The sequence below is a fragment of the Lynx canadensis genome, chromosome D1, assembly GCF_007474595.2.
Source record: "Lynx canadensis isolate LIC74 chromosome D1, mLynCan4.pri.v2, whole genome shotgun sequence".
In the NCBI taxonomy this organism is placed as follows: domain Eukaryota; kingdom Metazoa; phylum Chordata; class Mammalia; order Carnivora; family Felidae; genus Lynx; species Lynx canadensis.
This window is the reverse complement of record NC_044312.2, coordinates 106,011,738-106,038,254: the sequence shown is the minus strand read 5'-3', so window position 1 is coordinate 106,038,254 and position 26,517 is coordinate 106,011,738. Positions and strand designations below refer to the sequence as shown.

Here is a 26,517-nt window from a genome sequence, read left to right as displayed (position 1 = left end):
GAAAGAAAAAAACAAAAAAGGTAAACTGGGTTACAAAAATTGTGGGGCGTTTTTAAACGTCATTTGGGGGGCGCCTGGGTGGCGCAGTCGGTTAAGCGTCCGACTTCAACCAGGTCACGATCTCGCGGTCCGTGAGTTCGAGCCCCGCGTCGGGCTCTGGGCTGATGATGGCTCAGAGCCTGGAGCCTGTTTCCGATTCTGTGTCTCCCTCTCTCTCTGCCCCTCCCCCGTTCATGCTCTGTCTCTCTCTGTCCCAAAAATAAATAAACGTTGAAAAAAAAAAAATTAAACGTCATTTGGGGCAAAACCAATCCTCAGCGCGTCCCAAACCCAAGAAACCATAATGATGCCGCTCACAAGATGACCGCCAAAGCTTCTCACGGTTATTTCTGGCCGCACGACCGGTGGACCGGCGTGGCCAGGAGCCCAAAGACCAGTCCCCGGGGGCAGCCCTGAGCCCCCGCGCCGCCCGCACAAAGGAAATCCCGCCCACCGCCTCCCCCGGAGCGGGAGCCGCGAGAGCCGCGAGTCCGGAGGCGGCGCCCCTCGGTGACCTCCCCCCTCCAACGGAGCCTGCGAGGGGGCGCGCCCGCCCGGGCCTGCCCCGCTCGGGTCCCGGCGGGAAGGCGGGGGCTCGCTCCCCGCGCCACGCGGCTCGACCAATGGGAGCGCGCGCAGCGAGGCTCCGCGGTCCGTGCCGCGGGTACTGAAAACCCGGCGCGCAAGCCGTCCCGCGCTCCGCGCACGCGAGGTCGGCGCGCGCTAGCCCGCGGGCCCCGAGCACGCGCCTGACGCCCCTGCCCCGCCGGCGCGCGGCGACGCCCGGCCCCGATGGACCCCCGGACCCCTACCCGGACGCCAACCCCGCGCTACTTCACCTGGGACGAGGTGGCGCAGCGCTCCGGGCGCGAGAATGAGCGGTGGCTCGTGATCGACCGGAAGGTGTACAACATCAGCGAGTTCACCCGCCGGCACCCGGGGGGCTCCCGGGTCATCAGCCACTACGCGGGGCAGGATGCTACGGTGAGCGCTGCCGGACGCAGGCACGGGAGGAGGCGGGGCCGGGAGGCTGCCTCCGGAGGTTCCGTGCACGAGGCAGGAAGTTTGGCACCCGCGGAGTAACTCCCAGCTAGCCCGGGGAAGAGCCAGTAGGCGCCGAGCGTCCCCGTGGCCCGCGACCCAGCACGGGATGCAAGGGCAGGACAATGGCTGTGAAAACTGGAATCAGGAGAGCGGAGGTGGAGGCCGGCAACGTGCCCACACAAAGGACTGCGCCGCCCTGCGTGCGTTCCGTCTGCGGTGTCCAGATTTAGGCAGGGCCCAGAGCAGGACAAGTGGGGAGGAGAGCCAGGATGCAGGGTGCCGGGGACCGCGGTGCTGCTGAGGCCGGGGGGAGGGGGGGGTGGTGGTGTCAGTGGCCGGGAGAGGGAGTCTCAACCTGTGTCTCGGTGGGTGGGAAGGGAGCGCAGCGGTGTCTAGACTGCGCGTGCAGGCTTGCCGAGCAGGAGCAGGAGAGGGAAGCAGTCTCGGGGATAGGGCGGAGGTGGAAAGTAATTTGGTGCCCGCTGCCTTAGGCACCCCTGCACAGTGAGGGAGGGGCCTCACCGGCCGGAGAGGACTGACGACTAATGGTGCACAGGGGGTAATAGAGCGGCGTGCAGAAGTGGGGGCGGGGCGGGCATACACTTAGCAAGGACCCTCGGAGCGGTCCTCGAATCCCGTGGGGAGGTCACTCGGCCGCAGGCCAGCGGGGTGTCCAGCCATTCCCCGCGGCGGACAGCAGTTTGCATTCCTAGGCTGTGGTTCGCATCCTTCCTCCTTCGGGCCTCACTAAGGGGTCCGCGTGCCACCCAGCCCCAGTCCTGCCCTTCCCTTTCTAGACCACCTGCTCTCGGAGCTACGGCAACTGGCACCTCCTGCCATATTTGGAGACCCTGTGGGGCCCTGTGGAGGCTTTGCTTCAACGTGTCCCCTCCCCCCTACATCCTTTCGCCATCCTGAGTCCGGCGGTTCGACCCCTTCCGCTGTCCCCGCCCTCCGCCCTTGCCATCCCGGAGGGCGCCTGGGGCCGCCAGAGTTCCCGTTTTGTCGCAGCGGAGCATAGACGTCTTGGGCTGAGGGCCCGCCCCTCCCAGCGACGCGGCCGGCCGGGGGTGGCAAGGCCAGAACCTGCAGGGGTCACCCCGAGTGACCACTGGGAAGCCCGGACGGCGGCGGAAGGCGAAGACGTGGGCTAGCGCATGCGCAGACGAAGCAGGCACCGACGCAGGGTCTTCCCACAGTGTGATTTGGGGCCCGGGCTGAATGGCCGGGCGGCGGGGTTGGCGATTGGTCCGGATTTGTGGTGCCACCGTCCACCGGCTCCGCCCCGGCTCCCGCCTCAGAGTGCCGGGGAAGGTTCCCCGTAAGGCCTGGGTCGGTCTGATCTACCCCACCTAAAGATTATCAAAAGTAGCCGCTCTGGGGCCGGCCGGGATCGGGGTGGTCAGAGTCCTAGGGGAAACATGGAACCCTACCTGGAACAGCAGTCGGCAGAAGGGGTAGAAATGCAAAACTTCCCAGTTCGGGCGTAAGGAATCTAACCACATTTTATGAAGAACCCCTGCCTCAGAGAGGGTCTGTTAAAAGTCCCACAGAAAACAAAGAAACCAGAAATCTCGTAGCCCCACCCATCCCTTCTAGTTGCTTTTCGCTTGTATCTAAATTCTTGTGCAAAAGCTGTCCCTAGACGTGCCTGGAGGAAAGGCCAGGCCAGAGAGGACTTTCTGTGGTCCCCCTACCTGCACTTCGTATTCCTTGGTGTGGTGCCTTTCTTTCTAGAACACATGTCGGGGTGCTCCTGAGCTGTGGACACCTGGGTAGGTCTAAGCACCCTCAAAGGGCAGCTGACTGGAGGGAAGTGGTTTGAACTTGGATCCGGCCTCCTTGCTGGGTCAGGAGGATGGCCTCTGGTGTGAGCCCTCCAGGAGTCACAGGGGACCGGGCTGGCTTCCTAACCAGTCTGTCTTCTCCCTTTCCTTGCAGGATCCCTTTGTGGCGTTTCACATCAACAAGGGCCTTGTGAGGAAGTATATGAACTCTCTCCTGATCGGAGAACTGTCTCCAGAGCAGCCCAGCTTCGAGCCCACTAAAAATGTGAGACTCTGCTGTTTGGAGACCCTGTGGTTTGTTGAAGGGCAGGGGGTAGAGAAGGCAGGCCTCGCTAGGCTCACAGGTGACCACAGTCAGTAGCTCTTGCAAGGCTTGAGGCCCCCGCTTCTCCCACGTTAGTCGTTGGGATGCAGGCCTAAGGGAGGAGGCGGAGCCTCGGAACCTCTGGTTCTCACAAGGCTACCGCCACCACCGCTACCATCACGGAGGCCTATCTGTCCAACCCTCACTGTGCCAGGCATCCCCTCGGCTAACCCTCACACACTTAACAGAGGAAAAAAGCTGAGGCTCAGAGAGGTTGAACAAGGTGGCCGAGAGTCACCCTGTGAGCAAACGGCGGAGCAGACACTTGAATCGAGTCTGTTTAACTCCAAAGACCACAGGCTCCTCGGCGCGACGCCAGAGCGCTTTCTCCTGTCCTTTCCTCAGTGTTGTATATTTACCTAGGATTGTGGACTTCCTGCAACGATCTGGGGGTGGAGGGTCCTCGAGCCTAAGAGGGCCCTTGTTTCCAGCAATGTTGGAGTACAGCTGGGAAGAATAATAGCCCTTCCCTCTCTACTCTTCCACAGAAAGAGCTGATCTACGAGTTCCGGGAGCTGCAGGCCACCGTGGAGCGGATGGGGCTCATGAAGGCCAACCATGTCTTCTTCCTGCTGTACCTGCTGCACATCCTACTGCTGGATGTTGCTGCCTGGCTCACCCTTTGGGTCTTCGGGACATCCTTTGTGCCTTTCCTCCTGTGTGCGGTGCTGCTCAGCACGGCTCAAGTGAGAAGCCATCACTTGGCTTGTCAGGAGCACGGCCATGCTCGGCATCCTCGGGGAAAGCTCTTTGTATGCCTCAGAAGGTCACCAGCCCGGCCCTGTGCCGGGGCAGCGCTGAGGATGTGGGGCAGAGTTAGGGCAGAGAGAGATTTTGTTGTCCGTGGCTTCTGTCTGCTCCTTGGCCATGTGTGCGCCTTCATTTCCTCACTGCCTCCCCAACCCCTCCTCCACGGGTCCCCTTCTTTCTGTGGAATTTGCCTGAAGCTTCGTAGTCCGGTTCTGCCATAGCCCAAGTGTGCCAAGAGCCCAGGTTCTGACTTCTCAGCAAAGCTTGGCTTTCTCCTCCCCACCACGTTGCCCAACATGCTAATAATGCTTGGGCCCTAATGGCAGGACCCATTTGCCGAGCTTTCTCGCCTCTGTCACCCTGTCCTGTTTCGTAGTCGCGATTCGGCACATCCTAGGTCCTAGAACTCCAGAGCTGGGGAAACTGAAGAACAGGGAGAAGATAGTGACTTGCCCCCACTCTCGTGTGAGTTAGCGGCAGAGGCAGAGTTAGGAGCCTGACTCCTTCCGGGTTGTGCTCAGGGTACTGTGGCAGTCACAGGGGCTAGGGAGACGAAGGAAGGGGGTGACGCAGAGGAGCCGCTGAGGTCAGTGAGAGGGATGCCGGAACGGTGGGTTTTGCTCTCAGCGCTAACCTTTCTCGCCCAGGCTCAGGCTGGCTGGCTGCAGCATGACTTCGGGCACCTGTCCGTCTTCAGCACCTCTACTTGGAACCACCTGCTCCATCATTTCGTGATTGGCCACCTGAAGGTCAATGGGATGGGGAGGGGCTCTCGAAACTCCGGTCGATGAGGGGTTTCCTTGGGGGTTTGGAGAGAACGCTGGGCTTTCGGACTCACGGCCCTACTTTTCTATAGGGCGCCCCCGCCAGTTGGTGGAACCACTTGCACTTCCAGCACCATGCCAAGCCCAACTGTTTCCGCAAAGACCCGGACATCAACATGCACCCGTTCTTTTTTGCCCTGGGGAAGATCCTCTCTGTGGAGGTGAGTGGAGGTATCGGTGGAACGGCCTTAGAGAATGGGAGCCAACCAGAACGGAGGGCTCTGAGGGCAGTGCTCAGTGCGGTTAAGACGTTGGGGACAGCTGGCTGGCTGGCACCTGTGGGAGGCAGCAGGCAGTGAATAAGCTGCCCCGGGGCAGAATCGTTTGTTCTCCCTGCTGAGTTCACGCCAGCAAGCAGTTAATTGCATAAAGGCACCTCATTCTACAAAGGAGCCAAAGGATGACTGGGAGGTTATGGCGCAAATCTCTGGTGATGACGCAAATTGAAGGTGATGGACGGCCCTCCTCGGGGTGTTTTTGGACACTCCTACCCCAGGCAGTCATCTTCCCGATCCCCGCCCCCCACCCCCGGCCCCGTGCACTTTGATATCCTCCCGTGCCTCAGTTTTCCCCATCCGCAGGCTGTTTGAGTCTTCTTTGATGCCCAGTGCCTGGAACATCCATGCATTGGCTGGTTCTTCCCACCCACCTGACCCCAGCCTGACTTCCGGGGTGGTTAGCGTTGGGTTTGAGTTCCCACCGGGGTTATGAGCAAAAGTTGTAATGCAGTTGCTAAAGGATGAGCGTCAGTAGGAGGCTTTGAACAGCCAGCAGGGTTGTTTGCAAAGTTCCTTTAAAACCTTTGTGCCAAGGCTCTCGGCTCCGGTCTGAGTTGCGCCAGGTTCCCTCCCTCTCTGTATGCTATGTCAGCATGCCAAGAATTCAGCTGTTCAACACCTTTCCGTTCCAAGCATGAGTGAGTGCAAGTAGCCCGGCGGCCCTCCCCTCTGGCTATGAGGAGGACAATGCGGAGAGGCCTCACAGCACCGGCTGTCCTGACCCCGGGAGCCCCACGTTTGAGGCTGCCGCCTGTCCATAACATCCTCATTTTCCCACCCGCTACACAGGGACTTGGTTTGCTACACATCCAGTACTATGTTCTGGTCAACAGTGGGCAGACGTTGATTCAGCTCTGGCCCCACCTGCCTCAAGTGGCTACTTCAAGAGCGATATGGGTTGTTAGGCAGAGCATGTGACTCTTGTCCACACTCGTATCGTCACTGTAGAGAGTTTAAAAAAAAAAAAAAAAAAAAGGTGGGAGTTTAAGTGGAAGAGAACCTTCTCACACCGCTGCCTCTATTGCATCTTGATACTGGGGTTTTCAAGAAACTCCTATTGGCAGACACAAAAAATAGAAAATGATCGGGGCGCCTGGGTGGCTCAGTCGGTTGAGCATCCGACTTCAGCTCAGGTCATGATCTCATCGTCTGTGGGTTCGATCCCCGTGTCGGGCTCTGTGCTGACGGCTCAGAGCCTGGAGCCTGCTTCGGATTCTTTGTCTCCCTCTCTCCCTGCCCCTCCCCCACTCATGCTCTGTCTCTCGGTCAAAAACGAATAAACAGGGGCACCTGGGTGGCTCAGTCGGTTAAGCGTCCGACTTCGGCTCAGGTCACGATCTCGCGGTTCGTGGGTTCAAGCCCTGCATCGGGCTCTGTGCTAACAGCTCAGAGCCTGGAGCCCGTTTCGGATTCTGTGTTTCCTTCTCTCTCTCTGACCCTCCCCCGTTCATGCTCTGTCTCTGTCTCAAAAATAAATAAATGTTAAAAAAAAAAAAAAAAAACCAAAAAAACGAATAAACATTAAAAAAAAAACCTTAAAAAAAAATAGACGATGATCTAGGACCAATAGATACGTCTTCCCGTCTAGTTACAAGGCTGAGGATGGGCAGCCTGTTAGTAAATGCCTTGGCCACAGGCTGCTTGGCATTTGGTTCTACCCCTCTGGGCGCAATTCACCTGGGTGCTAATCCCCACGTGCAGCGGACACCTCACCCTCAATACAAACTTTGTGGCTCTGAGAGTTGAAACACAGTAGGGCAGTTCTGAGGATCAGGATAGCATCTGATTGCCATTCAAGGAAGCAGCAGTGGATAGGGCTCCCATAACAGTTCCCAAATAGGAAGCCACTGTTCTTCCCACACACGTCACCGCACAAGACAGGTGCCCCTCGTCTGGCTCGATGTTGCTTGGGACGGGGTGAGCTTCACCCCAACATCCAGTTCATCGACAAACCTTGTTAATACTGTCTCCAAAACACCCCAGATCCATTTCCCCATCTCCACTGCTTCCTGTCTCCCCCCACCACACACGCACGCACGCATCCATCTTGGAGCTGGGTTACTACTCCGGCCTCATTGTTCTCCCTGCAACTGTACCCGCTCCCACAGTTCATTCTCCCCTCCTCCCGGAAGTGCAAAGCTGATGATACTACACCTGTTGAAAGCCTTCCAGTGGCCTTCCCATCACCACCAGAATAAAACCCACGCTGGTTACTGAGGTCTTACTGGGGCTTTCTGAGGTCCAGCGTGAGTTGGCCATCCCGAGTTTTCTAGCCTTGTCAATCTGTCTTTCTCTGCCGTTGCTTGCTGTTCCCAGCCATACTGCCCTTTCTGGCTGTTCCCTCTGCTTTAAATGCTCTTCCCCTGAACTTTTGCTTTGCTGGCTCCTTATTCAGGTCTCAGTTCAGACGTCAGCACCTCAGAGAGACCACCTTAGCCAAAACACCGCCTCTGTCACTTTGTCGGATTTTCCTGTTTTTATTTTTATTTAAAAAATTTTTTTGGGGCGCCTGGGTGGCGCAGTTGGTTAAGCGTCCGACTTCAGCCAGGTCACGATCTTGCGGTCCGTGAGTTCGAGCCCCGCGTCGGGCTCTGGGCTGATGGCTCAGAGCCTGGAGCCTGTTTCCGATTCTGTGTCTCCCTCTCTCTGCCCCTCCCCCGTTCATGCTCTGTCTCTCTCTGTCCCAAAAATAAATAAACGTTGAAAAAAAAAAATTAAAAAAAAAAAAATTTTTTTTTAAAATGTTTATTTTTGAGAGAGCGAGCGCTAGAGGGGGAGGAGCAGAGAGAGGAGACACAGAATCCAAAGCAGGCTCCAGGCTCCGAGCCGTCAGTACAGAGCCTGATGCGGGGAACCCACGAACTGCGAGATCATGACCTCAGCTTAAGTCAGACATTTAACCGACTGAGCCACACAGGCGCCTGTTTTTATTTTTTTATTTTTATTTAAAAAGATGTGTATTTATTTATTTTTGAGAGAGAGAGAGAGCACATGCACACAAGCAGGGGAGGAACAGAGAGAGACACACACACACACACACACAGAATCCAAAGCAGGCCCCAGCCTCCCAGCTATCAGCATAGAGCCTGATGCGGGATTCGAACCCACGAACTTTGAGATCATGAGCCAAAGTCAGATGCTTAACCGACTGAGCTGCTCAAGCACCCCATATTTTCCTGTTTTTAATCTGTAGTTACCTTGAGCTCTGTTCACAGATTTACCACCAGCTTCCTGTCCTCAGATTACAAGCCCCACAAGACTAGGAACTTTGTGTTGTTTGCCTCTGTATCCTCAGCACTTAAAACAGTGCCTGGCACGTAGTAGGTGCTCAGTAAATACTTGCTGAATTAATCAGTTAATATAGAAAGAATGTTTCATTTAGCAGAAGCACCTTGCACAGAATAAGCTGGTGATAGATAAGAAGAAATGTTACTGTCAAAACAGTGGGGGGATGCAGGGAAAAGATGTGCTGGCATTCTGCTCGGGGGTGGAGCGCCACCTGTGCTCTGTGGTTATCTGGTTGCCAGAACTAACTGAGGCAGGCGGGGCAGAAGGAACCATCAAGGGAGTCAGCGGAGCTTTGCTGTCACGATCCTGGGTGCCCATGGCGAGAGGTTCCAGGCTGACTGACCCGGCAGCACCAGCCTGTCTCTTCAGCAGCTAGGCTTACAAAACAGTCACTACCCGGAAAAGCCTTGCCAGAACCTTCAGACTTGCCAAGGTCTTGGTATCCTTCCCACAAACATTTGCCCAACTTTCCTTAGCGTTCAAGGGATTTTATAAAGTTCTCGTTGAAATCAAGACACCAAAAGAGAGGTGGATGGATGGATGCAGAGGGAATACATACCGACCTGTGTAGGGGTATAAATGGTTGTCCATGGAGAGTTTGAAGTCAAAAAAGTACCAGATGGGAGACAAGGGGAGGGGGGGACGCGGAGGGGCCTGGACCCCTTATGACAGAGGTGTCTTTGGAGAACGCGGGGAGTCCTGAGGACCCATAGATGCTGTCGTGCTCGTCCCTCATGTTCACGTGCCAGGTGCTGGATGGAGGGAAGGCTGGGCCTGCTGGAGCCTTCCAGTAGCACCAAGCTGACAGCCCCTGGAATAGGCCTGAACTCCCAAGCAGGGAAAAGCCAAGGTCACCGCAGGAAGGGAACCGGGTGACTGGTTCTGTGGGTACTCATTTGCGTTTGCTTTTCTTCACAGCTTGGGAAACAGAAGAAAAAGTACATGCCATACAACCACCAGCACAAATACTTCTTCCTGAGTGAGTGACCTCCGGCGACACAGGGGGACTATCTCGGGATGGGGGTGCCAGCGGGATTGTGGGGAAGAAATGACTTTGTGGAGGTTTACGGCATTTTGAGTAATGGCTGGGGGAAGTCCCATGTCCCCAGCTGGTTCCTCCCTGCCTGGGAGCCAACTGTCATGTCACCTGAGCAGGGACAGCAGGCATTTGTGTTAGGGGCAGACTCGTTCTTCCAGTCCCACCCTGGCTTTCACAAGACAGTTGAATAGTCAGGTGCAATTGTCCCAATTAAACCTTAAACTTTATCTTAGACCTTGTGAAACAGACGCATGTCAAGGTGACTCAGTGGGGCACAGTCCCAACACTCAGGGGGATAAAAGGTAGACGTGGCTATGGGAGCAGAGGAGCAGTGACAGTGGAAAAGGAGGACATTTTCTGCAGCCCGTCTTAAGCTCTTTCTGAAGACTGCGCTATGTTCTTTGCTTTTAAAATCTCCATAATGCCTAAAACTGGAGTTTTAGAATTCCTTGGAGAATTCAGATTTTTAAAGGAAGGGAGGGGAGGATTCCATCGATCCTATTTTAGCTCTAAAGAACTTATTCTAAGTGCCTATTACGAACCTTCACTACTGGGGAAGAATGTTAGAATCCATGGCACATCGGGGTAGAGGAGCCGCGGGTGAGCCCTGTCACGCAGGGGGGGTTATAGGTAGGCATCAGGGCCCTGCAGAGAAGGGATACAGAAAAGGAAATGGGACAGCATATAGGATGGGACCGCTTCTTCAACTCCCACTTTTAAGAGAAGCTTCTCTGCCCCTTCCCACCCCTGACCTCCAGGGCTTCGGGTTCAGTGGCATGGGCTCGTTTCCCTAGTCCAAGGGAGTGAGCTTTCAGCCTATGAAGCATCAGCAGGGCCCCCCACCCCCACCCCCACCCCCAGCCCGGCACAGACACAGACACACACACACACACACACACACACACACACACACACACACTTACCTGCTCCTGTCCCTTCACCTACATGGCAGAGCAGGCAAGAACATGGGGCAGGTGATCGTGAGGCCAGGCAGGGGCAAGCCTGGGGCCGGGGCGCATGGGGAGAATTGGAGGTGCTCTTCTAAAAGCATGGCAGCGGAGCCAGGTTCCGTGCGTGGAGCTCGAGTTTCCCAGCTGCCTTCTTCCACTGGAAAGGAATGCCATTCCCACCCCTCCCCATCCCGGCATCCTCTCGGGGGGCTCTGCCTTCCTCAGACTCGCACTCATGCCCACCGCAGTGCCTGCCGGTTCCAATGGATTGAGGAATGCCAAGGCGGCTGGAAGGGGCCACAGGAACAGACGGCAGGGGGGCAGCCCCATGCCAGAGGCCCCCTCTCTAGCACTGAACTGCCCCCATGCTGCTCACACCTCCTCTCTGTCTTCATTTCCTCCCCAGTTGGGCCCCCAGCCTTGCTGCCTCTCTACTTCCAGTGGTATATTTTCTATTTTGTTTTCCAGCGGAAAAAGTGGGTGGTGAGTATCCATGGCCCCAGAGTGCCACATGCTTTGTCTTCAGTACCCTGATGGAGGGGAACGGGGTTCTCCAGAGGAAATCCCACTGTGACCTACCCCAGGCCTAATTTAGAGCAAAGTAATAGAACCAAGTATAGACCTTCTTGGTCTCTAGACGGGATGATCTGGGCTCAGCAGACGATCTGACTCCCAGTGCCCTCTTCCATCCTGCCGGCATCTCCTGAGGCTCTTGTGCTCAGTGGAAAGCCAGGGGCCAGCCAGGCTGGGGGCGGGGGGGGCGGGGGGGGGCAGGTGAGTACGAGATGGCACCTGCTCCCAGGAAATTTCTGATGAAACAGATGTTGTTGACCCCAAAGAGGTAGAAGCAGGAGGTTCTGAGATTCCAAAAGGCCCTGCTGCCTCTGGCTGGACGAGAGGCATTGGAAAAGGCTTTGCGAAGTCCCTTCTGGCTGGCCTTGGAGGAGGTGGGGTGCAGCAAGGATGGACTCTGAGCAGAGAAGCCGGGAAGGGAGGGGCAAGTTTGGCCACTGGATACGTTGTGGACTCAAGTGTCAGGGGAGGACCGCGGTGCAGAAAAGAGGTTCAATCAGGGCACTGGTGCAGACCGAGCCTTGGTCCCGGAAGATTCATTTGGCAGCATGATGAAGGGATAAAGAACTTAGGTGGGTTGGGAGGAGCCGGAGGCAGGGGGCCTTGGCGCCTGTGAGAAACAGGCGAGGAGGACTGGGGGCTGCCGCCAGGACCGGAAGGAAGGAGAGGCGGCACTAGATACGGCAGGACTGGGCAGCTGCGAGCAGCGGACAGGGGCTCCAGTCCGGGCACCTGGCAGAACGGCTGTACCGTGCAAATAGGTGGAAGAGGAAGAGGAAGAAGTGCTTTGTGCCAGTCATAGTGCCCTCTACCTCTCCACGCAGGACTTGGCCTGGATGATCAGCTTCTACGCCCGCATATCCCTCACTTACATGCCGCTGTTGGGGCTGAAAGGCCTCCTGGGCCTTTTCTTCATGGTCAGGTAGTAGTTGATGGGGGGAGGGGGGCTGGCAAAGAAAAGGAGGTGTTTGGGAGTCACGAGTCTGGTGTGGGGGCCGTTTTGGGGCTTTAAGAGGCAGGGGGTGTTTCAGGGGTGGGCTTGGGAAGATGGCCAGGCTAGAGCAGTAATCTGGGGGAGAGGCAGGGCTCTGACTTGTCCCCTGCTTGTCTGTGCGCCATAATCCACCAGGTTCCTGGAGAGCAACTGGTTTGTGTGGGTCACACAGATGAACCACATCCCCATGCACATTGATCACGACCGGAACATGGACTGGGTCTCCACCCAGGTAAGGGACAGTCACTTGGAAGACACCTGGAAATAACACAACTAATAAACAGGGTGGGTGGGCACAGATGCAGGCTAGGGGGCGGGGGCGGCAACAGTTACGTCCCCCAACAGCGCTGCCTCATGAGCTTGAAGCTTCTGTCCTGCCACCACATGGAGAAGGGAGTGACCAGGGACGGTCCCACAGCCCCTCCTCTCAGCCAGCTCTACTTGGAAGAAGGCCGGCTCGGCCTTTACATCTGGCACGCAGAGTCATGCTCTCCCCTGCCCTCTTCTTCCAGCTCCAGGCGACATGCAATGTCCACAAGTCTGCCTTCAATGACTGGTTCAGTGGACATCTCAACTTCCAGATTGAGCACCAGTAAGTAGGGAGACCTGAGAAGCAGCGTCCTTGGGAGGGTCCGTGGGGGGGAAGCAAGGAGGTGGGAACAGTGGAATAGGAGCCACTGACTGTCCCGTTCTCCCTGAAGTCTTTTCCCCATGATGCCTCGACACAATTACCATAAAGTGGCCCCCCTGGTGCAATCCCTGTGTGCCAAGCATGGCATAGAGTACCAGTCCAAGCCCCTGTTCTCAGCCTTCGCCGACATCGTCTAGTGAGTACCTGAGCCTGGGAAGATGGCTGGCAGGGGGGGAAGAGGGCGGGCAGTGGGGTTGGTGATGTGTAGGACAGGAGCAACAGGCAGGTGTCCCCGGTCCTCTGGAATGGAGGTCACCAAGACAAAGGCAGGGTGCCCTGCTGGTCTTGTTGGCCAAGTCAGGTCTTTGCCGTCAATGCCATGGCCCAAGCTCTTTCTTAGAAGCAAGGGGGAGGGAAGGGGCCATATGCCATGGAGATCAGCCTCTGTACCTCCGTAAGAGCCTCCCTATACGGCTTCTGTAGGGTGGTTTGGCTCACGGGCTTGGCTCTGCCCTCTCTCTCTCACTGCTTGTTCCCAACTTGCCCCCACAGCTCACTGAAGGAGTCTGGGCAGCTCTGGCTTGATGCCTACCTTCACCAGTAACGACTGGCACTCCTCCTCCCACCTGGAAGAGATGTCTGTCTTCACCGATAACACCAGCCCATCGGGAAGGGGAGTCTGCACCAAAGCAGAGGGGAGCTTATGGGACAATGCCACTATAATTCTAATATTCAAAGGGGGTGGGTTTGAGGAGACAAAGACTCTGACTCAAACCTCCCCCCTTTATCTTCCAGGCACAGATTTAAGACCCAAAGGGGTAGGGGACCGTGCATGCCTTCTGGAAGGAGCGGTGGGCCTGATGGGGCAGAGATGTGCCAGTTTTGTTTCCTTTTTCTAGTTTGGCAGATGCAGATGGTTGGTGAGCAAAGAAGGGGGTCCAAGGGTGTTGGAAGACTAGGGAGGACCTATTGAGCCCAGAGATCAGGAAGAGAATGAGCATAAAAATTCCATCCAGGGGGTGCCTGGGTGGCTCAGTCGGTTAAGCAGCAGACTCTTGACTTTGCCTCAGGTCGCAATCTCACGGTTCCTGAGTTCAAGCCCCGGATTGGGCTCTGCATTGACAACACAGAGCCTGCTTGGGATTCATTCTCTCTCTCTCTCTCTCTCTCTCTCTCTCTCTCTCTCTCTGCTCCTCCCCCGCTCATGTTCTCTCTCTCTCTGCTGCTACCCTGCTCACGTTCTCTCTCTCTCTCTCTCACTCACTCACTCGCTCTCAAAATAAACAAGTAAACATTAAAATAGACAAATATATAAAATTCCAGCCAGGAAAGGGGTGAGCCCATCTCACTGGTCCGCTTCTCAGCGCCTTCACCCTCACATGCAAACCTCAGAGGTTCGCAGGCTGGTGGGAGACAGAGCAGCTGAACCTTCCGAGCAAGATTTAGAAAGGAAGGGTTAGTGCTTAGATCTGAGGCCTGGCATAGCACCCTGGGAGGCTCAGCCTACTCTAGGGCTAGGGGGGACCTAGGTCTGCCTCCGGCTGCTGGAGAAGCACTTTTCCCACTTGTAGAAGTGGGCAGGGCAAAGGCCAGGGCTGTGGTAATGGAAATATCTGACTTTAAAGGATCCTGGTCCTACTGGTCTTGAGCTCATGGTCCATCCAGGGCACCCAGGGAGCAGTAGGTCCTAGGTCTTGCCAAAACAGCAGAAAGAGTGGCTGGCCACTCGGAATCCCTTTACCTCGGGTTCATCTCTTGCAACCACCACCCAAGGAACAGGACACTTCTAGGATGGGGAGTCCATTTCTTTTTTTTTTTTTAATTTAAAAAAAATTTTTTTTTCAACGTTTATTTATTTTTGGGACAGAGAGAGACAGAGCATGAACGGGGGAGGGGCAGAGAGAGAGGGAGACACAGAATCGGAAACAGGCTCCAGGCTCCGAGCCATCAGCCCAGAGCCCGACGCGGGGCTCGAACTCACGGACCGCGAGATCGTGACCTGGCTGAAGTCGGACGCTTAACCGACTGCGCCACCCAGGCGCCCCTCCATTTCTTGATCCATAAGCAAGTGACCACATGGGGCAACTGAATCTTCTCCCTTTGAAACAAATGAGGGCCCCCAGGGGTTTCCCTCTGCCTTCCTACCTGTAATTAATTCCAAGTTTAATAAAGTAGTTAGCACAAGTGGACCACATTGGGAGACCCTGAACTACCAGTCACGAGGAAACCACAGATTGTAGTCCTAAAGAATAGAAGGGCCGTAAGACATTGTCTACAACCTAACTTATGTTACAGTATTCCTTCTGAGTAGGAACAGTGAATTAAACACAATCACTTCATAGTTCTAAACCAGAGATAGGAAGATAAAAAAAAACACAGAAGTTTTGTGAGCTATCAACCCTCAGCCGTTGGAGCATCCTTCCCAGCTGGAGACCAGGCAGGAATTTAGGACAATCTCTTTAAGAAGCCCACCAGTGTAATTCCGAAATACAATTTTTAAATCTGGTTCTTAACCGTTTAACCCATCTCTAGACTGAACAAAGGAATGTACTCAGGAGCCTGCCTTAATTGCCAGGGTTTGTCGATCCGCCTTCAACACCTTCCCTCCTCACGTCCACACCTTCCAGTGCCGACGGGGGTGGGGGGATTAGTTGCCTGTTCAACAGCATCTACTCTAAGCGCATTGAGCATTGTGGATACAGAGAGGAGGAAACTTCAAAGTAGAAGGAAAAAGAGCCCTAGGAGAGTCCACATTTAGTTTTAGGAGAGACTAAAGATCACCTTAAGGCAAGTTGGGATGGGGTTCGAGGTACCACCTATGGAAGGGCTGTTGGGATCCCTCGAGAGGTGTGTCAAAACAAAGATTAAAGAAGCAACAAACATGGGGAGGACGGGTTGCCAGAGCATACTCAGATCTTTTCCATTTGGCCAGAACCTGCTTTAAAACAGCCTGGGTCGAAAAATGAGAAGTAGAATTGAAATGTTCTACTTTTGTTGGCTTCCTCACTCCAGAATAGGTACTGACCCTTCCCTATCCCCCTGGTTCCCTGCTACCTAGGGTTTCAGCGTGGGGTCACCAGCCTATCGAGCCATCTGGCTGCCAAGCTGAGCAAATCCAGTGATGCTTACTGAGCCAAGGCCGGGCCCTCGAAGCACTTCAACCACCGTGGCCTTCTCTCCTTAACCTAGACCGGTGTGCTCTCACGTGGCCACAGAGGGACACCCCAGTGACAAAAGGCTTAGACCATTACAACAGTAACAGGAGTCATTTCAAATCCAAGCAGTGACACAAGAAAACAGGCTCAAAGACCATACAAGTCACCGCCAGTCAGACTGGCAAAACTAACCTTTGAACTCCCGTGTTCTTGAGTTCCCGCCTCTATGTGCATCTTTGTTTCTTTAATTAGGCCGACATCCGTGTCCTTTGTGTTGATGTTACTACATCTCCAAGAAGTAAAGCTGAAAAATAAAGTTAATTTTGACCACCTGAAGGCTATAGTCACTTGTAATCCACGAAGCTCTTGTCTGTCAATGGGAGAATTTAGGCCTGTGCTGTAAGGTACCACCTACCTCTGGCTCTTTCTGACCAGGAGTTCCCAGATTCCCCTTTGCACAAGGCCTTTGGGCAGAACACCAGGATCCTCTGAAAAACAAGGCACGGGTGGGCTATGGCAAGGAAAAGGAAAGCCAGGCCCTCCTCGTGACCCCCTGTGTTCAAATGCTTGACTGGCCAGACACACTAGGCAGGCGTCCCATGCTTCTGTCATGAGGCAACACCCCGGCCCTTTTGAACGTTCTAGTCTCACTATGGGTAGTCCCTATTAGTCTCCTTTCTGCCCAAATCCTTCTCTGCTGGCACAATGCCTTTTTAACCTCAATGCTCTTACAACAGCTCTCTTTTTGAGCAAGAGTATTAGACGTGCTAGGTAAAAATTTGTAGAACTGGTTTCCCCTGCAGTGTGCGGTGGCTAAACCTTTTAGAAAAGACCAGACAACTGGAACTGAAAACACAAGAGGAAAAACCACTCTGCATGTTTTGACTGCCACAGGATACAAGCCCTTAACTACTGCACCGAGGTGATCAGGTGATTGCTCCGTAGGAAGTCTTTCCGCCTCTGGGCCCCATCACCAGAACCACGGGCTTAGCCGTCAAATTCCTTGGGGCTCTTGTTACTTGTGTGGCGTGGGCCAATTGGAGAAAATCCATTTCAACCGCTGGAGACAGCAGTGAACAAAACTACGATCCCTGCCCTCGGAGTAGAACCTTCCGTCTATACCAGTGGTCTTCAGGGTCCCATTGTCACGGGAACAGCACTGCTGGGGAGACTATATCCCGCTCCTGCTTCAACTGGAGCTCATATCCTGAGATTCCATGTAAGATTTCATTTGAAAAACAGGTTGCTCCATGAGAAATTTTGAAAACCACCAGCCTCTAGTCTTCTACCCGCTTAATCTGTTGGAACACAGGCAGCTTAGATTTCCGGCTGCTTAAGTGTCCCTGGTAACTTTAAACAGCAGTGATAGGAATACTAAAAAAGGAGAAACTCAAACAGGACAGCGCCTTGCCAAGTTTTATCAGGATTATAACTTTTCAAACATTCCATCTTTATGGGAAACAGCCACCTGAATTTGATGTCACAAGAGGAGTGAGAAAGTGACTTTTGAAGTGCGGTTTTGAACAATTTATAAACCGGTAGAATAAATGCTCGGACGCCGTGAAGCAGTTGATCCAAATTGTGAGGCTTTCTCCGAGAAGCTCCTTTATCCCACACAGCAGGTGGAAAACTAGGAACCCATTCGATTTATTAAAACTTGTTTCCCAGCAAGTTAAACTAGGCATCCACCTACAAATGGCTGATGTACTGCCAAGGCCACTTTGGTCATTCTGTGGAGCGTGGCGCCATCTTGTGGCCACTCTCAAACCTCTTGTAACAAGGATACGTCTACTGTGTGTTCTCTTGGGAGTGAAAAGAACCTTACCTACTTCCTGAAGCCTGGGGGCACTTACGATGTTTGGGTTTTTTTTTTTTTTAATGTTTATTTATATGAGAGAGAGAGAGAGGGAGAGAGAAAGAGAGACAGTGCGTAGGTGGGGGTGGGGCAGAGAGATAGACACAGAATCTGAACCAGGCTCTGAGCTGTCAGCAGAGAGGACACAGGGCTCGAACCCACAAGATGCGAGATCATAACCTGAGCCGAAGTCGGATGCTCAACTGACTGAGCCACCCAGGTGCCCCTCAAGGTGTTTTCAAATGTTCTCAAAGAACACGACATTCTGGCTACTTTTCTAATTTTATTGACTCTTTTTTCACACGTTTAAAACAAAACCAGCACGTGAAAATAGCATCTCATCCCCAAGTCTCAATTCCGTTGGCTGCCTCAGAGAAGCCATTAGAATTTGGCCCATCTTATGCCTCGAAATAAGATATGCCACCGTGAAGACTCAAGTTACATAGCAAGTTCAAGTTTCTGCGCACCCCAGGACATACAGCCAGTGGTCGGACCCTTGTGGCCAACTCCAGGGACTCCAGCTGTCCGCCTGTCTCATGTCTCAGGAGCTCTCCCCATCTTCCTGATGGCTGTCCTACAGGGCCGGTCAAGGCTGAGCCAGAGAGAAATACAGCTGGGTTCCACCACCCCTTCCCATCAGCCACCAGTTGGGCCAGTCAGGAAATCATTTTTATACAGTCTTCCATCTCTACCATTTATCCCCCCCTCCTTCTTCAAGACCTGTTGCTATCCCTTTCATTTAACAATAGACTCAGTGTCCGTTAAATTGCCTGAGAGGTGTTTGGAGCCTGACATACTTTCCTGAGCTAAAACAAGAAGAAAACAAGATACCTCTGTGGCCTTCCTGCCACCAGATCAAGTACAAAAGGGAAAGCACTACTGAGACGGGCAGAGCCAGAGAAGCAATGCGAGCCCCTCCCTGCCCCCACAGAGCTCTCTCTCGTGCTAGCGTTTGAGGGCACATCAAGGCAGGTGTTCTGGGGCCGGGGAGGCAAGAGGGGAAACTCCTTTATTTTCCCCGTTTGAACTTCCCTCCTGCCCCGGTCTTTGCCTTCTTCTTAGCAGACCCCTTGGGCTCTGGCTCCTTGCGCTTAGCTGAGGAGAGCGAGCCAGTCACCTTGAAGAAATCATCCAGGCGGCCCTGGGTGCTGCCCTGGCGGCTCTTGCTCAGCCGCCTGACCCCACTGCGGATCCGCTCCTCTGAGAACTGCTTTTCACCACACATGAACTTGACGAGCTCTTCCTCATTCGGCTCGCTCCACTTCAGCTCCACAGACTCTGGGTCAAGCACCTCGGGCTCCAGGAAGAGCTGCTGGGCCTCCTTGTGGAGCCAATTTTCTGGCACGGAGTACTTGCTGGGGTCGAGCCGACGCACGATCTCCTCGATGCTCTTGTGCTTCTGGATGAGGTCCACGGCCCGCTTGGGCCCAATGCCCCGGATGCTCTCACAGTAGTCACTGCCCAGCAGGATGCACAGGTCTACGAACTGCTCCTGGTTCAGGCCCAGCTCCTGCAGGACCCGGCTCAGGTGGAACTCCTGGATGGGCAGCTTCTTGGCCTCGCTGGCCGTCAGGTGCCGCATGAGCACAGGGCTGCCAAAGGTCAGGCAGTCCATGTCCTCCGTGGCCGCGGCATAGACTTTGCCCGCCTTCACGAGGGCGGCACAGCTGGCCTCGGCCTCGCTGGGCGCGTCCAGGTACGGGATGCCCATGAGGCTCAGCAGATGCTTGCACTCGTCGTTGTGCTGCTTGGTGACCTTCACCAGCCGCTTGGTAAACTTCTCCACCTCCTCCCCGGCCCCGGCGGCCTGAGCCTGCTGTAGCTGCTTCTCCGCCTCGGCCCGCCGCTCGCTGCGCTTGGCCAGCTCGCCGGACTTGAGCTGTGGCGGCTTGCCGTCGAAGACATACACGGGTTTGATGCCGTTCTCCATCATGCGGATGGTGCGGTAGAACATGCCCATCAGGTGGCTGGTGGTCTCCCCCTCCTCGTTCTGCAGCACATCCCCGCCCTGGCGGACGGCGATCAGGAACTGATAAATGCTCATGGAGGCATCGATGGCCACCTTGCGGCCGAAGTAGCTCTTGATGTCATTCTCCCGGATGGCACCAGGGGCCACGTCTGCAATCAGTTTGGCCAGGCCTTGAATGCCCATAGCAACACAGAGGAGGGACGGCTAGAACCAAAAACGAACAAACAAAAAAGGACTAAAGTAAGAACAGGAGGAATTTCAGGGAGGCAAAGGATCAGGGGTTAGAACTGGTGCCCTCTCACCGACTCCCATGCCTCCGACTATACAAATTTAGCGCAAGAAGAGGACACCGCTTCGGGACCACAGAAGATGAAAAGATGGCACAGGACAAGGTCAGCATTCTCAAAAACCTCACAGTCGAGCAGGGGAGCCCACTCCATGACTACTAAGGCTTCCTGCGTTTCAGGAGGAAACCTGGGTGTTAGGAGGATGAAGGCACTTCTGACGTCCGGGGACTCAAGGTTTCGTGGATAAGGCAGCAACAGGGCTAGCACGCAAGGAGGGCTACCGCTGACACCTGCGTCAAGGTCCCTGCAAGTCCAGAGGAGAGTGCCTGGCCCAGCCCGAGGCGTCCATGGATCATAAAGACAGGACCTGAAGGACAGGCAAAGACTGGCTACCAGAGGATGACGAGATAAGGCAGGGACAGAGGCAGCCATGACACAAGGCTGAATGTGTACGGTGGTAAAATAAACACGAGTGTCCACCCTCCTCTGTACCTTTATGCCAGTCATTGACCATCCCCAACTCGTCCTTCTGGGTCCCCTCCTCTTAGCAGCTGTGATGGGTAGTTTCCTGTGTCAACAGTGGCTAGGCTATAGTACCCAGGTATTTACTCAAACATTAATCCAGGCGCTGCTGGGAAGGTATCTCGTAACATCTGTATTCGGGTGACTTTATTTATTTAGTTAAAAAAAAAAATTTTTTTTGGATACTTATTTTATTTTTGAGACAGAGAGAGACAGAGCGTGAGCGGGAGAGGGGCAGAGAGAGAGGGAGACACAGAATCCGAAGCGGGCTCCCGGCTCTGAGCTGTCAGCACAGAGCCCGATGCAGGGCTTGAACCCACAAACCACGAGATCATGACCTGAGCCAAAGTCAGGCGCTTAACTGAGCCACCCAGGCACCCCAATATTCAGATGACTTTAAACAGAGATTATCCTGCAGAATATGGTCGGGGGGGGGGGGGTACTGAGTCAACTGAAAGGCCTTGGGAGCAAAAACGGAGGTTTCCAGAGAAATTCTGCCTGAAGTCTGCAGGTTCAACCCCTGCATGAGTTTCTAGCCTGCGGGCCAGCCCTCTAATTTTCAAACTGGTCAACCTCTACAATCACCTGAGCCAATTCCTTCCAATAAATCTCTTTATGTATATCTGTACCCTAGATCCTACCGTTTCTCTGGAGGACCCTGACTGATAGAGCAGCCCTGAAGAAGGACTGGCAAAAAAACCCACAACATATCTGAAGGGAGGTTATGTGGCTTTCTCACATGCTGCTCCGAGTGTCCCTTCAGTATCCCCTCGGCCCTGCTACTGGTTTCTATTTCTACCATGACATTGCTAGGAGTTTTAAGTCTTTCCCTTTATATTTTCTCTCCACCACGAAGTCCAAGATGTGAACTCCATGGCTCCCACCTGACCCCAGGTCCTGATCTAGGAGCCTGGCAAGCTGTAGTCCCTCAGTCCAGTAATACACTCCTGTGTTTCAGGCCCCTTGACAAATAAAATAGTTCCCAGGGCAGTGTTTCCTGAACTTCAATCAGATCCAAATTCCGCTCCCCTCACAATTTTTTGCCACTTCCATCTAAAACCTGTATTTGGGGGCGCCTGGGTGGCTCAGTCGGTTAAGCGTCCGACTCCTGGATCCTGGCTCAGGTCATGATCTCATGGTTTTGTGAGTTCGAGCCCCACATCAGTCTCTGTGCTGACAGCGTGGGGCCTGCCTGGGTTCCTCTCTCTCTCTGCCCCTCCCCGACTCACGCTGTGTCTTTCTCTCTCTCAAAATAAATAGACATCAAAAAATTTTTTCAAAAGGGGCACCTGGGTGGCGCAGTCGGTTAAGCATCCGACTTCGGCTCAGGTCATGATCTCACAGTCCGTGAGTTCAAGCCCCGCGTCGGGCTCTGCGCTGACAGCTCAGAGCTTGGAGCCTGCTTCGGATTCTGTGTCTCCCTCTCTCTCTGCCCCTCCCCTGCTCAGGCTCTCTCTCTGTGTCAAAAATAAATAAAAACATTAAAAAAAAATTTTTTTAATTAAAAAAAAACACACACACTCAAAACCTGTACTTGCATTCACTTAGTATTTTCTTTAAATGGACCCCATTGTCTTAAAAACCAAGTTGAAAACGAGAACTCATCTTAAGCAATAATGTCTGTGTCACAGTAGTTAAATTTTAATGTTAATTGTATAACTATTAAAAAGGATTTAGGGGTGTCATTTAAAGTCGTTGCGTGCTCACTGGTGGTATGTGTCCGCCACCCGAAGACATATACGAGACCTTTTAGCTGTTCCCACTTTTCAAAGGGTTCTTTCCAAAGCATAAAAGACCCTGTCGCATGCCCCCTTCCGTGCTGAAGTCCAAACACCTCAACCTGGCGGCAAGATCTTCCATGAGCGGCTTCCCAACCTACCGTCACAGTCTGGGAGCCAACACAAAGTTTGGGAGAAGGCCGGCCCTTTCTCACTGCTGCTCAGCCGCGCCCTCCTCTAGCCCCTGCCATACACTGGGCGCTCGGGATCGTTCCCCCCACAGAAGCCGTTCAATCCTCGGGGTCCGGCCTCAGGCCGGCTGCTTTGCCAGAACGGGTACGGAGGGGACAGTGCCTGCTGGCTTAGCCTCCCACGGCCCCCGACGCAGGGAGGCGGGAAAGGAGTCTCAACAAGTGAAGTTTACAAAATGTTTCTCAGCCAGGATCTCGGTCGAAATACACAACGGGCCCATAAACTGGAGGCTGTTTCCCTCCTTCCACAAACGAAGCAAGAGGCTCGGGGCTTCGGCGACCGGCCCAAGTCGCACAGCGGGAAGGTGGCAGGCCGGCGCTCCGGCCTCCGCCCCGCGCGCGGCAGACGGTCCCCTACAGCACCCAGCGCCAGGCGGACCCCGCCGCCCTCGGAAGCGCTTCCCATGGGGTCTCACCTGGCCCTTGGAGCGCGAGGCCTCGACAGCTAGCGCTTGGTCCGGGGTCGCCCACGACGGTGCTCAGCCCCGCAAACCTGCTCAGCGCGGCCGCGGACGCCCTCCCGCTCAGCCGCCTTCCAAAGCCCGCGCTCCCGTCACGTGACCCGCCGCCGCGCACGGCCTCCTGGGAAGTGTAGTGCAGACCCGGACGCCCTCGGCAAGCTTCCCTTGTGGCAAACAGTCCCCCCCCCCACCCCCGTGGGGGAACGAACCCTCCCAGCGGCTCTGTCCTACCCTTCTCCATCGCTCGCCCCAACTCCACATCGGGGCCCCACAGGCCCCAGCGCCCCCTACCTCCGAAACCACAGGACTACAAATCCCACAATGCCACGCGAGCGGGCGCACTTCCTTTTCCGGCTGCACAAGGCGCCTGCTCCTGCCGACGTGTTATTCCTGTGGCGGAGCGGTGGATTACCCTGTGCCTGGCAAGATGGTGAGAGGGTTGAGGGGCGTCCCGGACAGGGCTGTGATGAGGACCCCTCGGGGCTCGTCCCACACCCCGTTTCTCTCGCGGAGGTCTCAGACTCCTGAGACCCAGACAGCCGGCGGCTCCTATATCCGACTTGGGCCGAGGGGCGGGAAGGGAAGGAAGCCCCTTGCTACGGACTCTTAGTTAGGCTGAGGTTTTGATCCCGCGATTTTTAAGGGTGAGGCTTGTGCGGCGCATTTTTAACACCTCGAACTTTTATCTGTTACCTGTGATTAAGCCGTTATCTCTATTTGATCTCTGTTTGGAAAGTTCTTCCTCCCGGAGAACTCGTACTCATTCTGCAAGGCCCAGGGCAGATGTCCCCTTCTTGGTGAAGCACTTCCAACTCTCTCAGGCACTTGGCCGCTCTCTGCTGGGAGCTCCCACAACCCGCGTACAAACCTCTTGCCACATGTCACGGACTTCTTTGTTATCTGCCACGCCTCCTAGTGACCACCATCTGACGTGCAGCTAGCTCTGGGATGATGGCTATTCATCTTTGTATTCCCAGTGCCGAACACAGGGCCTGCGATCGGAGGCTCAATAAATGGCAGCGATTGTCTTTATCATTTTGGGGGGTGTGGGCATAAATGTTTACTGAATTGAATTCCAGTGTCTCTTAGAACAATGGGGTCAATTTATTTCTCTAGAGTTGTTATGTTCTGGGTTTTAGGAGCGTTGGCTGGTGAGTGACAATGGAAGTTAACATTTGTACAGAACTTTACGTTTACAGCCCTCCTTCACAAGCATTATCTCATAATTTTCCCTGTAACCTTGGGAGGGAAACAAACACCTATTGAGCAACTACTTTGTGCCAGGAAGTGAGCTAGATACTTGGACGTTCGTCACCCTTCTTCAGTCATACATCAACCCTGTGAGGGGTGTTACTATAACTACTTTACAGAGACTCATTCAGTAGAGCCAGTTTATTAATGGATGTCTTTGGTGTTAGATCCTGAGATTCCGTAATAGTGTAGTGGGAAGAATACAGAAGTAGAAGTTGAGATCTGGGTACTGGTCCAGGCTCTGAATTACAGCAGGGATTCTGAGCTTGGTGTCTATAGACACGGGTCCATAAATCTCCTAAAATTATAGGCAGACTATTTCTTGCATGTGGTTTTTTTCCAGGCAGAGTCCATACCTTTAACCATTTTTTTTTTTTAATAGTCCTCACTGGCCTCAGAAGATGTTAGGGACCACTGATCTATAGCTAGTCAATCATCGTCAGTGTCAGCCTCTGACTCTCAGCTGCCCTTCTTGTCTCATAGTGAAAAGACAGAGTGTCACCTAAGTTTAAGATGGAATCGTCATTTCCAAATGGAATCACTTGATGTTGGTTCTGAAGGATTTCCATATTTCCCAGGCTGAGACAGACCTTTAACAGTCATTGGAGGATGAGGCCCATTGGTGGATGACCTCACACTCCCCCTCACGTTGAAGTCCTGGGATTCTTTGATAGCTCTGATCTCCTGCCCTCCCCTAGGAGCTCGAGGCCATGAGCAGATACACCAGCCCAGTGAACCCAGCTGTCTTCCCCCATCTGACCGTGGTGCTGTTGGCCATTGGCATGTTCTTTACCGCCTGGTTCTTCGTGTATCCTTTTCACTGAGCAGCCAGTGGGCCAGAGTTAGCGGTGTGGGAAACTGAGGGAGAAACCATGCTGGGTACGTGCACCCTGCCAGTTTTGTTCTGGTGTGGGGCTAGGGGGAAGGTAAGGAGGTCGAAGGACAGCTGTTGATGGGCAGGGTCGGGCTGTGGCCTTACTTCCCAAGTTTAGGTGAGCTCAGTTCTTCAGATTTCCGGGACAGTGGACAGAAGGCCTGGCTGGACTGCAGGTTGGGGATAGGGGATCTGAAGTTGGCAGAGTGGTAAAGGAGGGGCGTGCTCAGGTGGCAAGAGATCCGAGGGCTAATGCCAGTTCCTCAGTTCACTGGCTGTGTGACCCGGGGCAGGTGACCTAACCTCTCTGGGCCTGATTTTCTTCACAGGTGGTTGAGGGCTGGTAGGAAGCAACAGAGTCCAGATCATCTCTTGGGCCTCTCTTCCTGGCTGCGCTGAGCCCGGCAAGCCTCCTAGAAAGCCCTCACCCTGTACCTTTTTCCCAGAGCTGCACTGGCCGGGCTTCCTGTCCTACGCAGCCCCATCCCTCTGCTTCTCCTTAATCACCCTGCCAGCTATGAGGTGACCTCCACCAAGTACACTCGGGATATCTACAAAGAGCTCCTCATCTCCTTGGTGGCCTCGCTTTTCATGGGCTTTGGAGTTCTCTTCCTGCTGCTCTGGGTCGGCATCTACGTGTGAGCTCCCAAGGGTAAGTGCTGCGACAGGGCGGGCATTAGAGAGGCTTCCCACATCCACGTCAGTGCAGTCCTCAGGCCTGTGCAACACTTTGGTTCATGGAGACAGACTCGGCAGAGTGGATAGGGACGCCGGACGCGTGTGCCTCTTTCCCTGTCCCTAACAGGGATCTCTGACCTACATTGTCATGCTGAGCTCTGCACACTGCCCAAGGCCTTGATCTGGCTTCGGGGTGTACTTCATAGGGCTGTGGGAGCAGGCTTCCCACATGATGACATTTGGGTTCTTACACATCACACGCCATTGACTTGGCTGCTCGGGAAGAGGCTAGAAGGGGGGTCAGAACCTGGGGCTCCCAGTTTGCTGCAGGGAGTGCCACTGTGGTAAGTTTGAATGTTTTCAGTCATTAAAAGAAACCTTGACTAAAGTGATGAAGCAAACCCAGAGACCCTGGCTGCAGATAATCCACTAAACAGGTCCCTGAGAGTCAGCTTTGGTAGCTCCGCTTCAGAGTCGTGTGCCCGTCAGCCCTTGCCCCAGGGGCACAGGCGTCAGTGAGAAAAGCAGGCGGAAGGAAGGGTCATTGGTCTCATTTTGATACCCCTCTCCTCTTTCAGGTTCCAGCCCGGCGGCTTCACTGAACCCCTGCTTTTGTAAATTAATTTTTTTACCGTTGCCACAAGCGTCCCCCACCTGCTCACAATAAAGGCAGATGTGTGACCGTCTCGTCTGACCGCCCATTTCGCAGCGGTGGGGTGGTGCTGGGACTACCTGACTTCCCTGGTCCCACCCCTTCCCATTTCTCTCCTGCCTTTCAGATGCTCCCTGCTGCCGGGAAGCCCTGCTTTCTACTGTGAGGGGCGAGGAGGGTGAGGGAGGGGAGGCTGTCCTTGTAACGGAAGGCTTCGTGGACAGGGAGGGACCAGCTCTCTCCTCTGTTGTTTTTACAGCAGACTTCTCTGGGAACCCACACC

At 54.4% G+C, this 26,517-nt stretch overlaps 3 protein-coding genes across 5 annotated transcripts; 2 read left to right on the top strand and 1 right to left on the bottom strand.

The window, feature by feature from the left end:
- The first annotated feature begins 824 nt into the window (after positions 1–824).
- On the top strand, positions 825–16,052 carry FADS1 (fatty acid desaturase 1). 2 transcript variants are annotated; one of them, XM_030331683.1, is made up of 13 exons: positions 825–1,023; positions 3,025–3,135; positions 3,723–3,920; positions 4,632–4,733; positions 4,841–4,969; positions 9,293–9,353; positions 10,770–10,846; positions 11,761–11,858; positions 12,066–12,162; positions 12,443–12,522; positions 12,632–12,757; positions 13,114–13,481; positions 15,620–16,052. In XM_030331683.1, the coding sequence occupies exons 1-12, from the start codon at positions 832–834 to the stop codon at positions 13,163–13,165; spliced, it is 1,323 nt and encodes a 440-aa protein (XP_030187543.1). In that variant the 5' UTR covers positions 825–831; the 3' UTR covers positions 13,166–13,481; positions 15,620–16,052. The 2 variants fall into 2 exon arrangements, with proteins under 2 accessions (XP_030187543.1, XP_030187544.1); XM_030331684.1 differs by lacking the exon at positions 825–1,023 and adding an exon at positions 1,122–1,283.
- Positions 16,053–17,841: 1,789 nt separating this feature from the next.
- On the bottom strand, positions 17,842–23,535 carry FEN1 (flap structure-specific endonuclease 1). 2 transcript variants are annotated; one of them, XM_030332838.1, is made up of 2 exons: positions 23,473–23,535; positions 17,842–19,744 (listed from the first exon to the last, which is right to left on the bottom strand). In XM_030332838.1, exon 2 carries the CDS (start codon positions 19,721–19,723, stop codon positions 18,581–18,583), a length of 1,143 nt encoding a protein of 380 aa, XP_030188698.1. In that variant the 5' UTR covers positions 19,724–19,744; positions 23,473–23,535; the 3' UTR covers positions 17,842–18,580. The 2 variants fall into 2 exon arrangements, with proteins under 2 accessions (XP_030188698.1, XP_030188697.1); XM_030332837.2 differs by lacking the exon at positions 23,473–23,535 and adding an exon at positions 22,735–22,870.
- On the top strand, positions 23,083–26,268 carry TMEM258 (transmembrane protein 258). Its single transcript, XM_030332839.1, has 4 exons — positions 23,083–23,209; positions 24,729–24,838; positions 25,420–25,556; positions 26,161–26,268. Exons 1-3 carry the CDS (start codon positions 23,207–23,209, stop codon positions 25,544–25,546), a joined length of 240 nt encoding a protein of 79 aa, XP_030188699.1. The 5' UTR covers positions 23,083–23,206; the 3' UTR covers positions 25,547–25,556; positions 26,161–26,268.
- Positions 26,269–26,517: the final 249 nt, after the last annotated feature.

Bases quoted from the DNA above. Each gene is read 5' to 3' on its own strand.
- FEN1 (XM_030332838.1), bottom strand. From the start codon at position 19,723: ATGGGCATTCAAGGCCTGGCCAAACTGATTGCAGACGTGGCCCCTGGT.
- FADS1 (XM_030331683.1), top strand. From the start codon at position 832: ATGGACCCCCGGACCCCTACCCGGACGCCAACCCCGCGCTACTTCACC. The intron at 4,970-9,292 runs GTGAGTGGAGGT...TTTTCTTCACAG, and splicing joins GGAAGATCCTCTCTGTGGAG to CTTGGGAAACAGAAGAAAAA. The intron at 11,859-12,065 runs GTAGTAGTTGAT...ATAATCCACCAG, and splicing joins GGCCTTTTCTTCATGGTCAG to GTTCCTGGAGAGCAACTGGT.
- TMEM258 (XM_030332839.1), top strand. The intron at 24,839-25,419 runs GTATCCTTTTCA...TCACCCTGCCAG, and splicing joins TTTACCGCCTGGTTCTTCGT to CTATGAGGTGACCTCCACCA.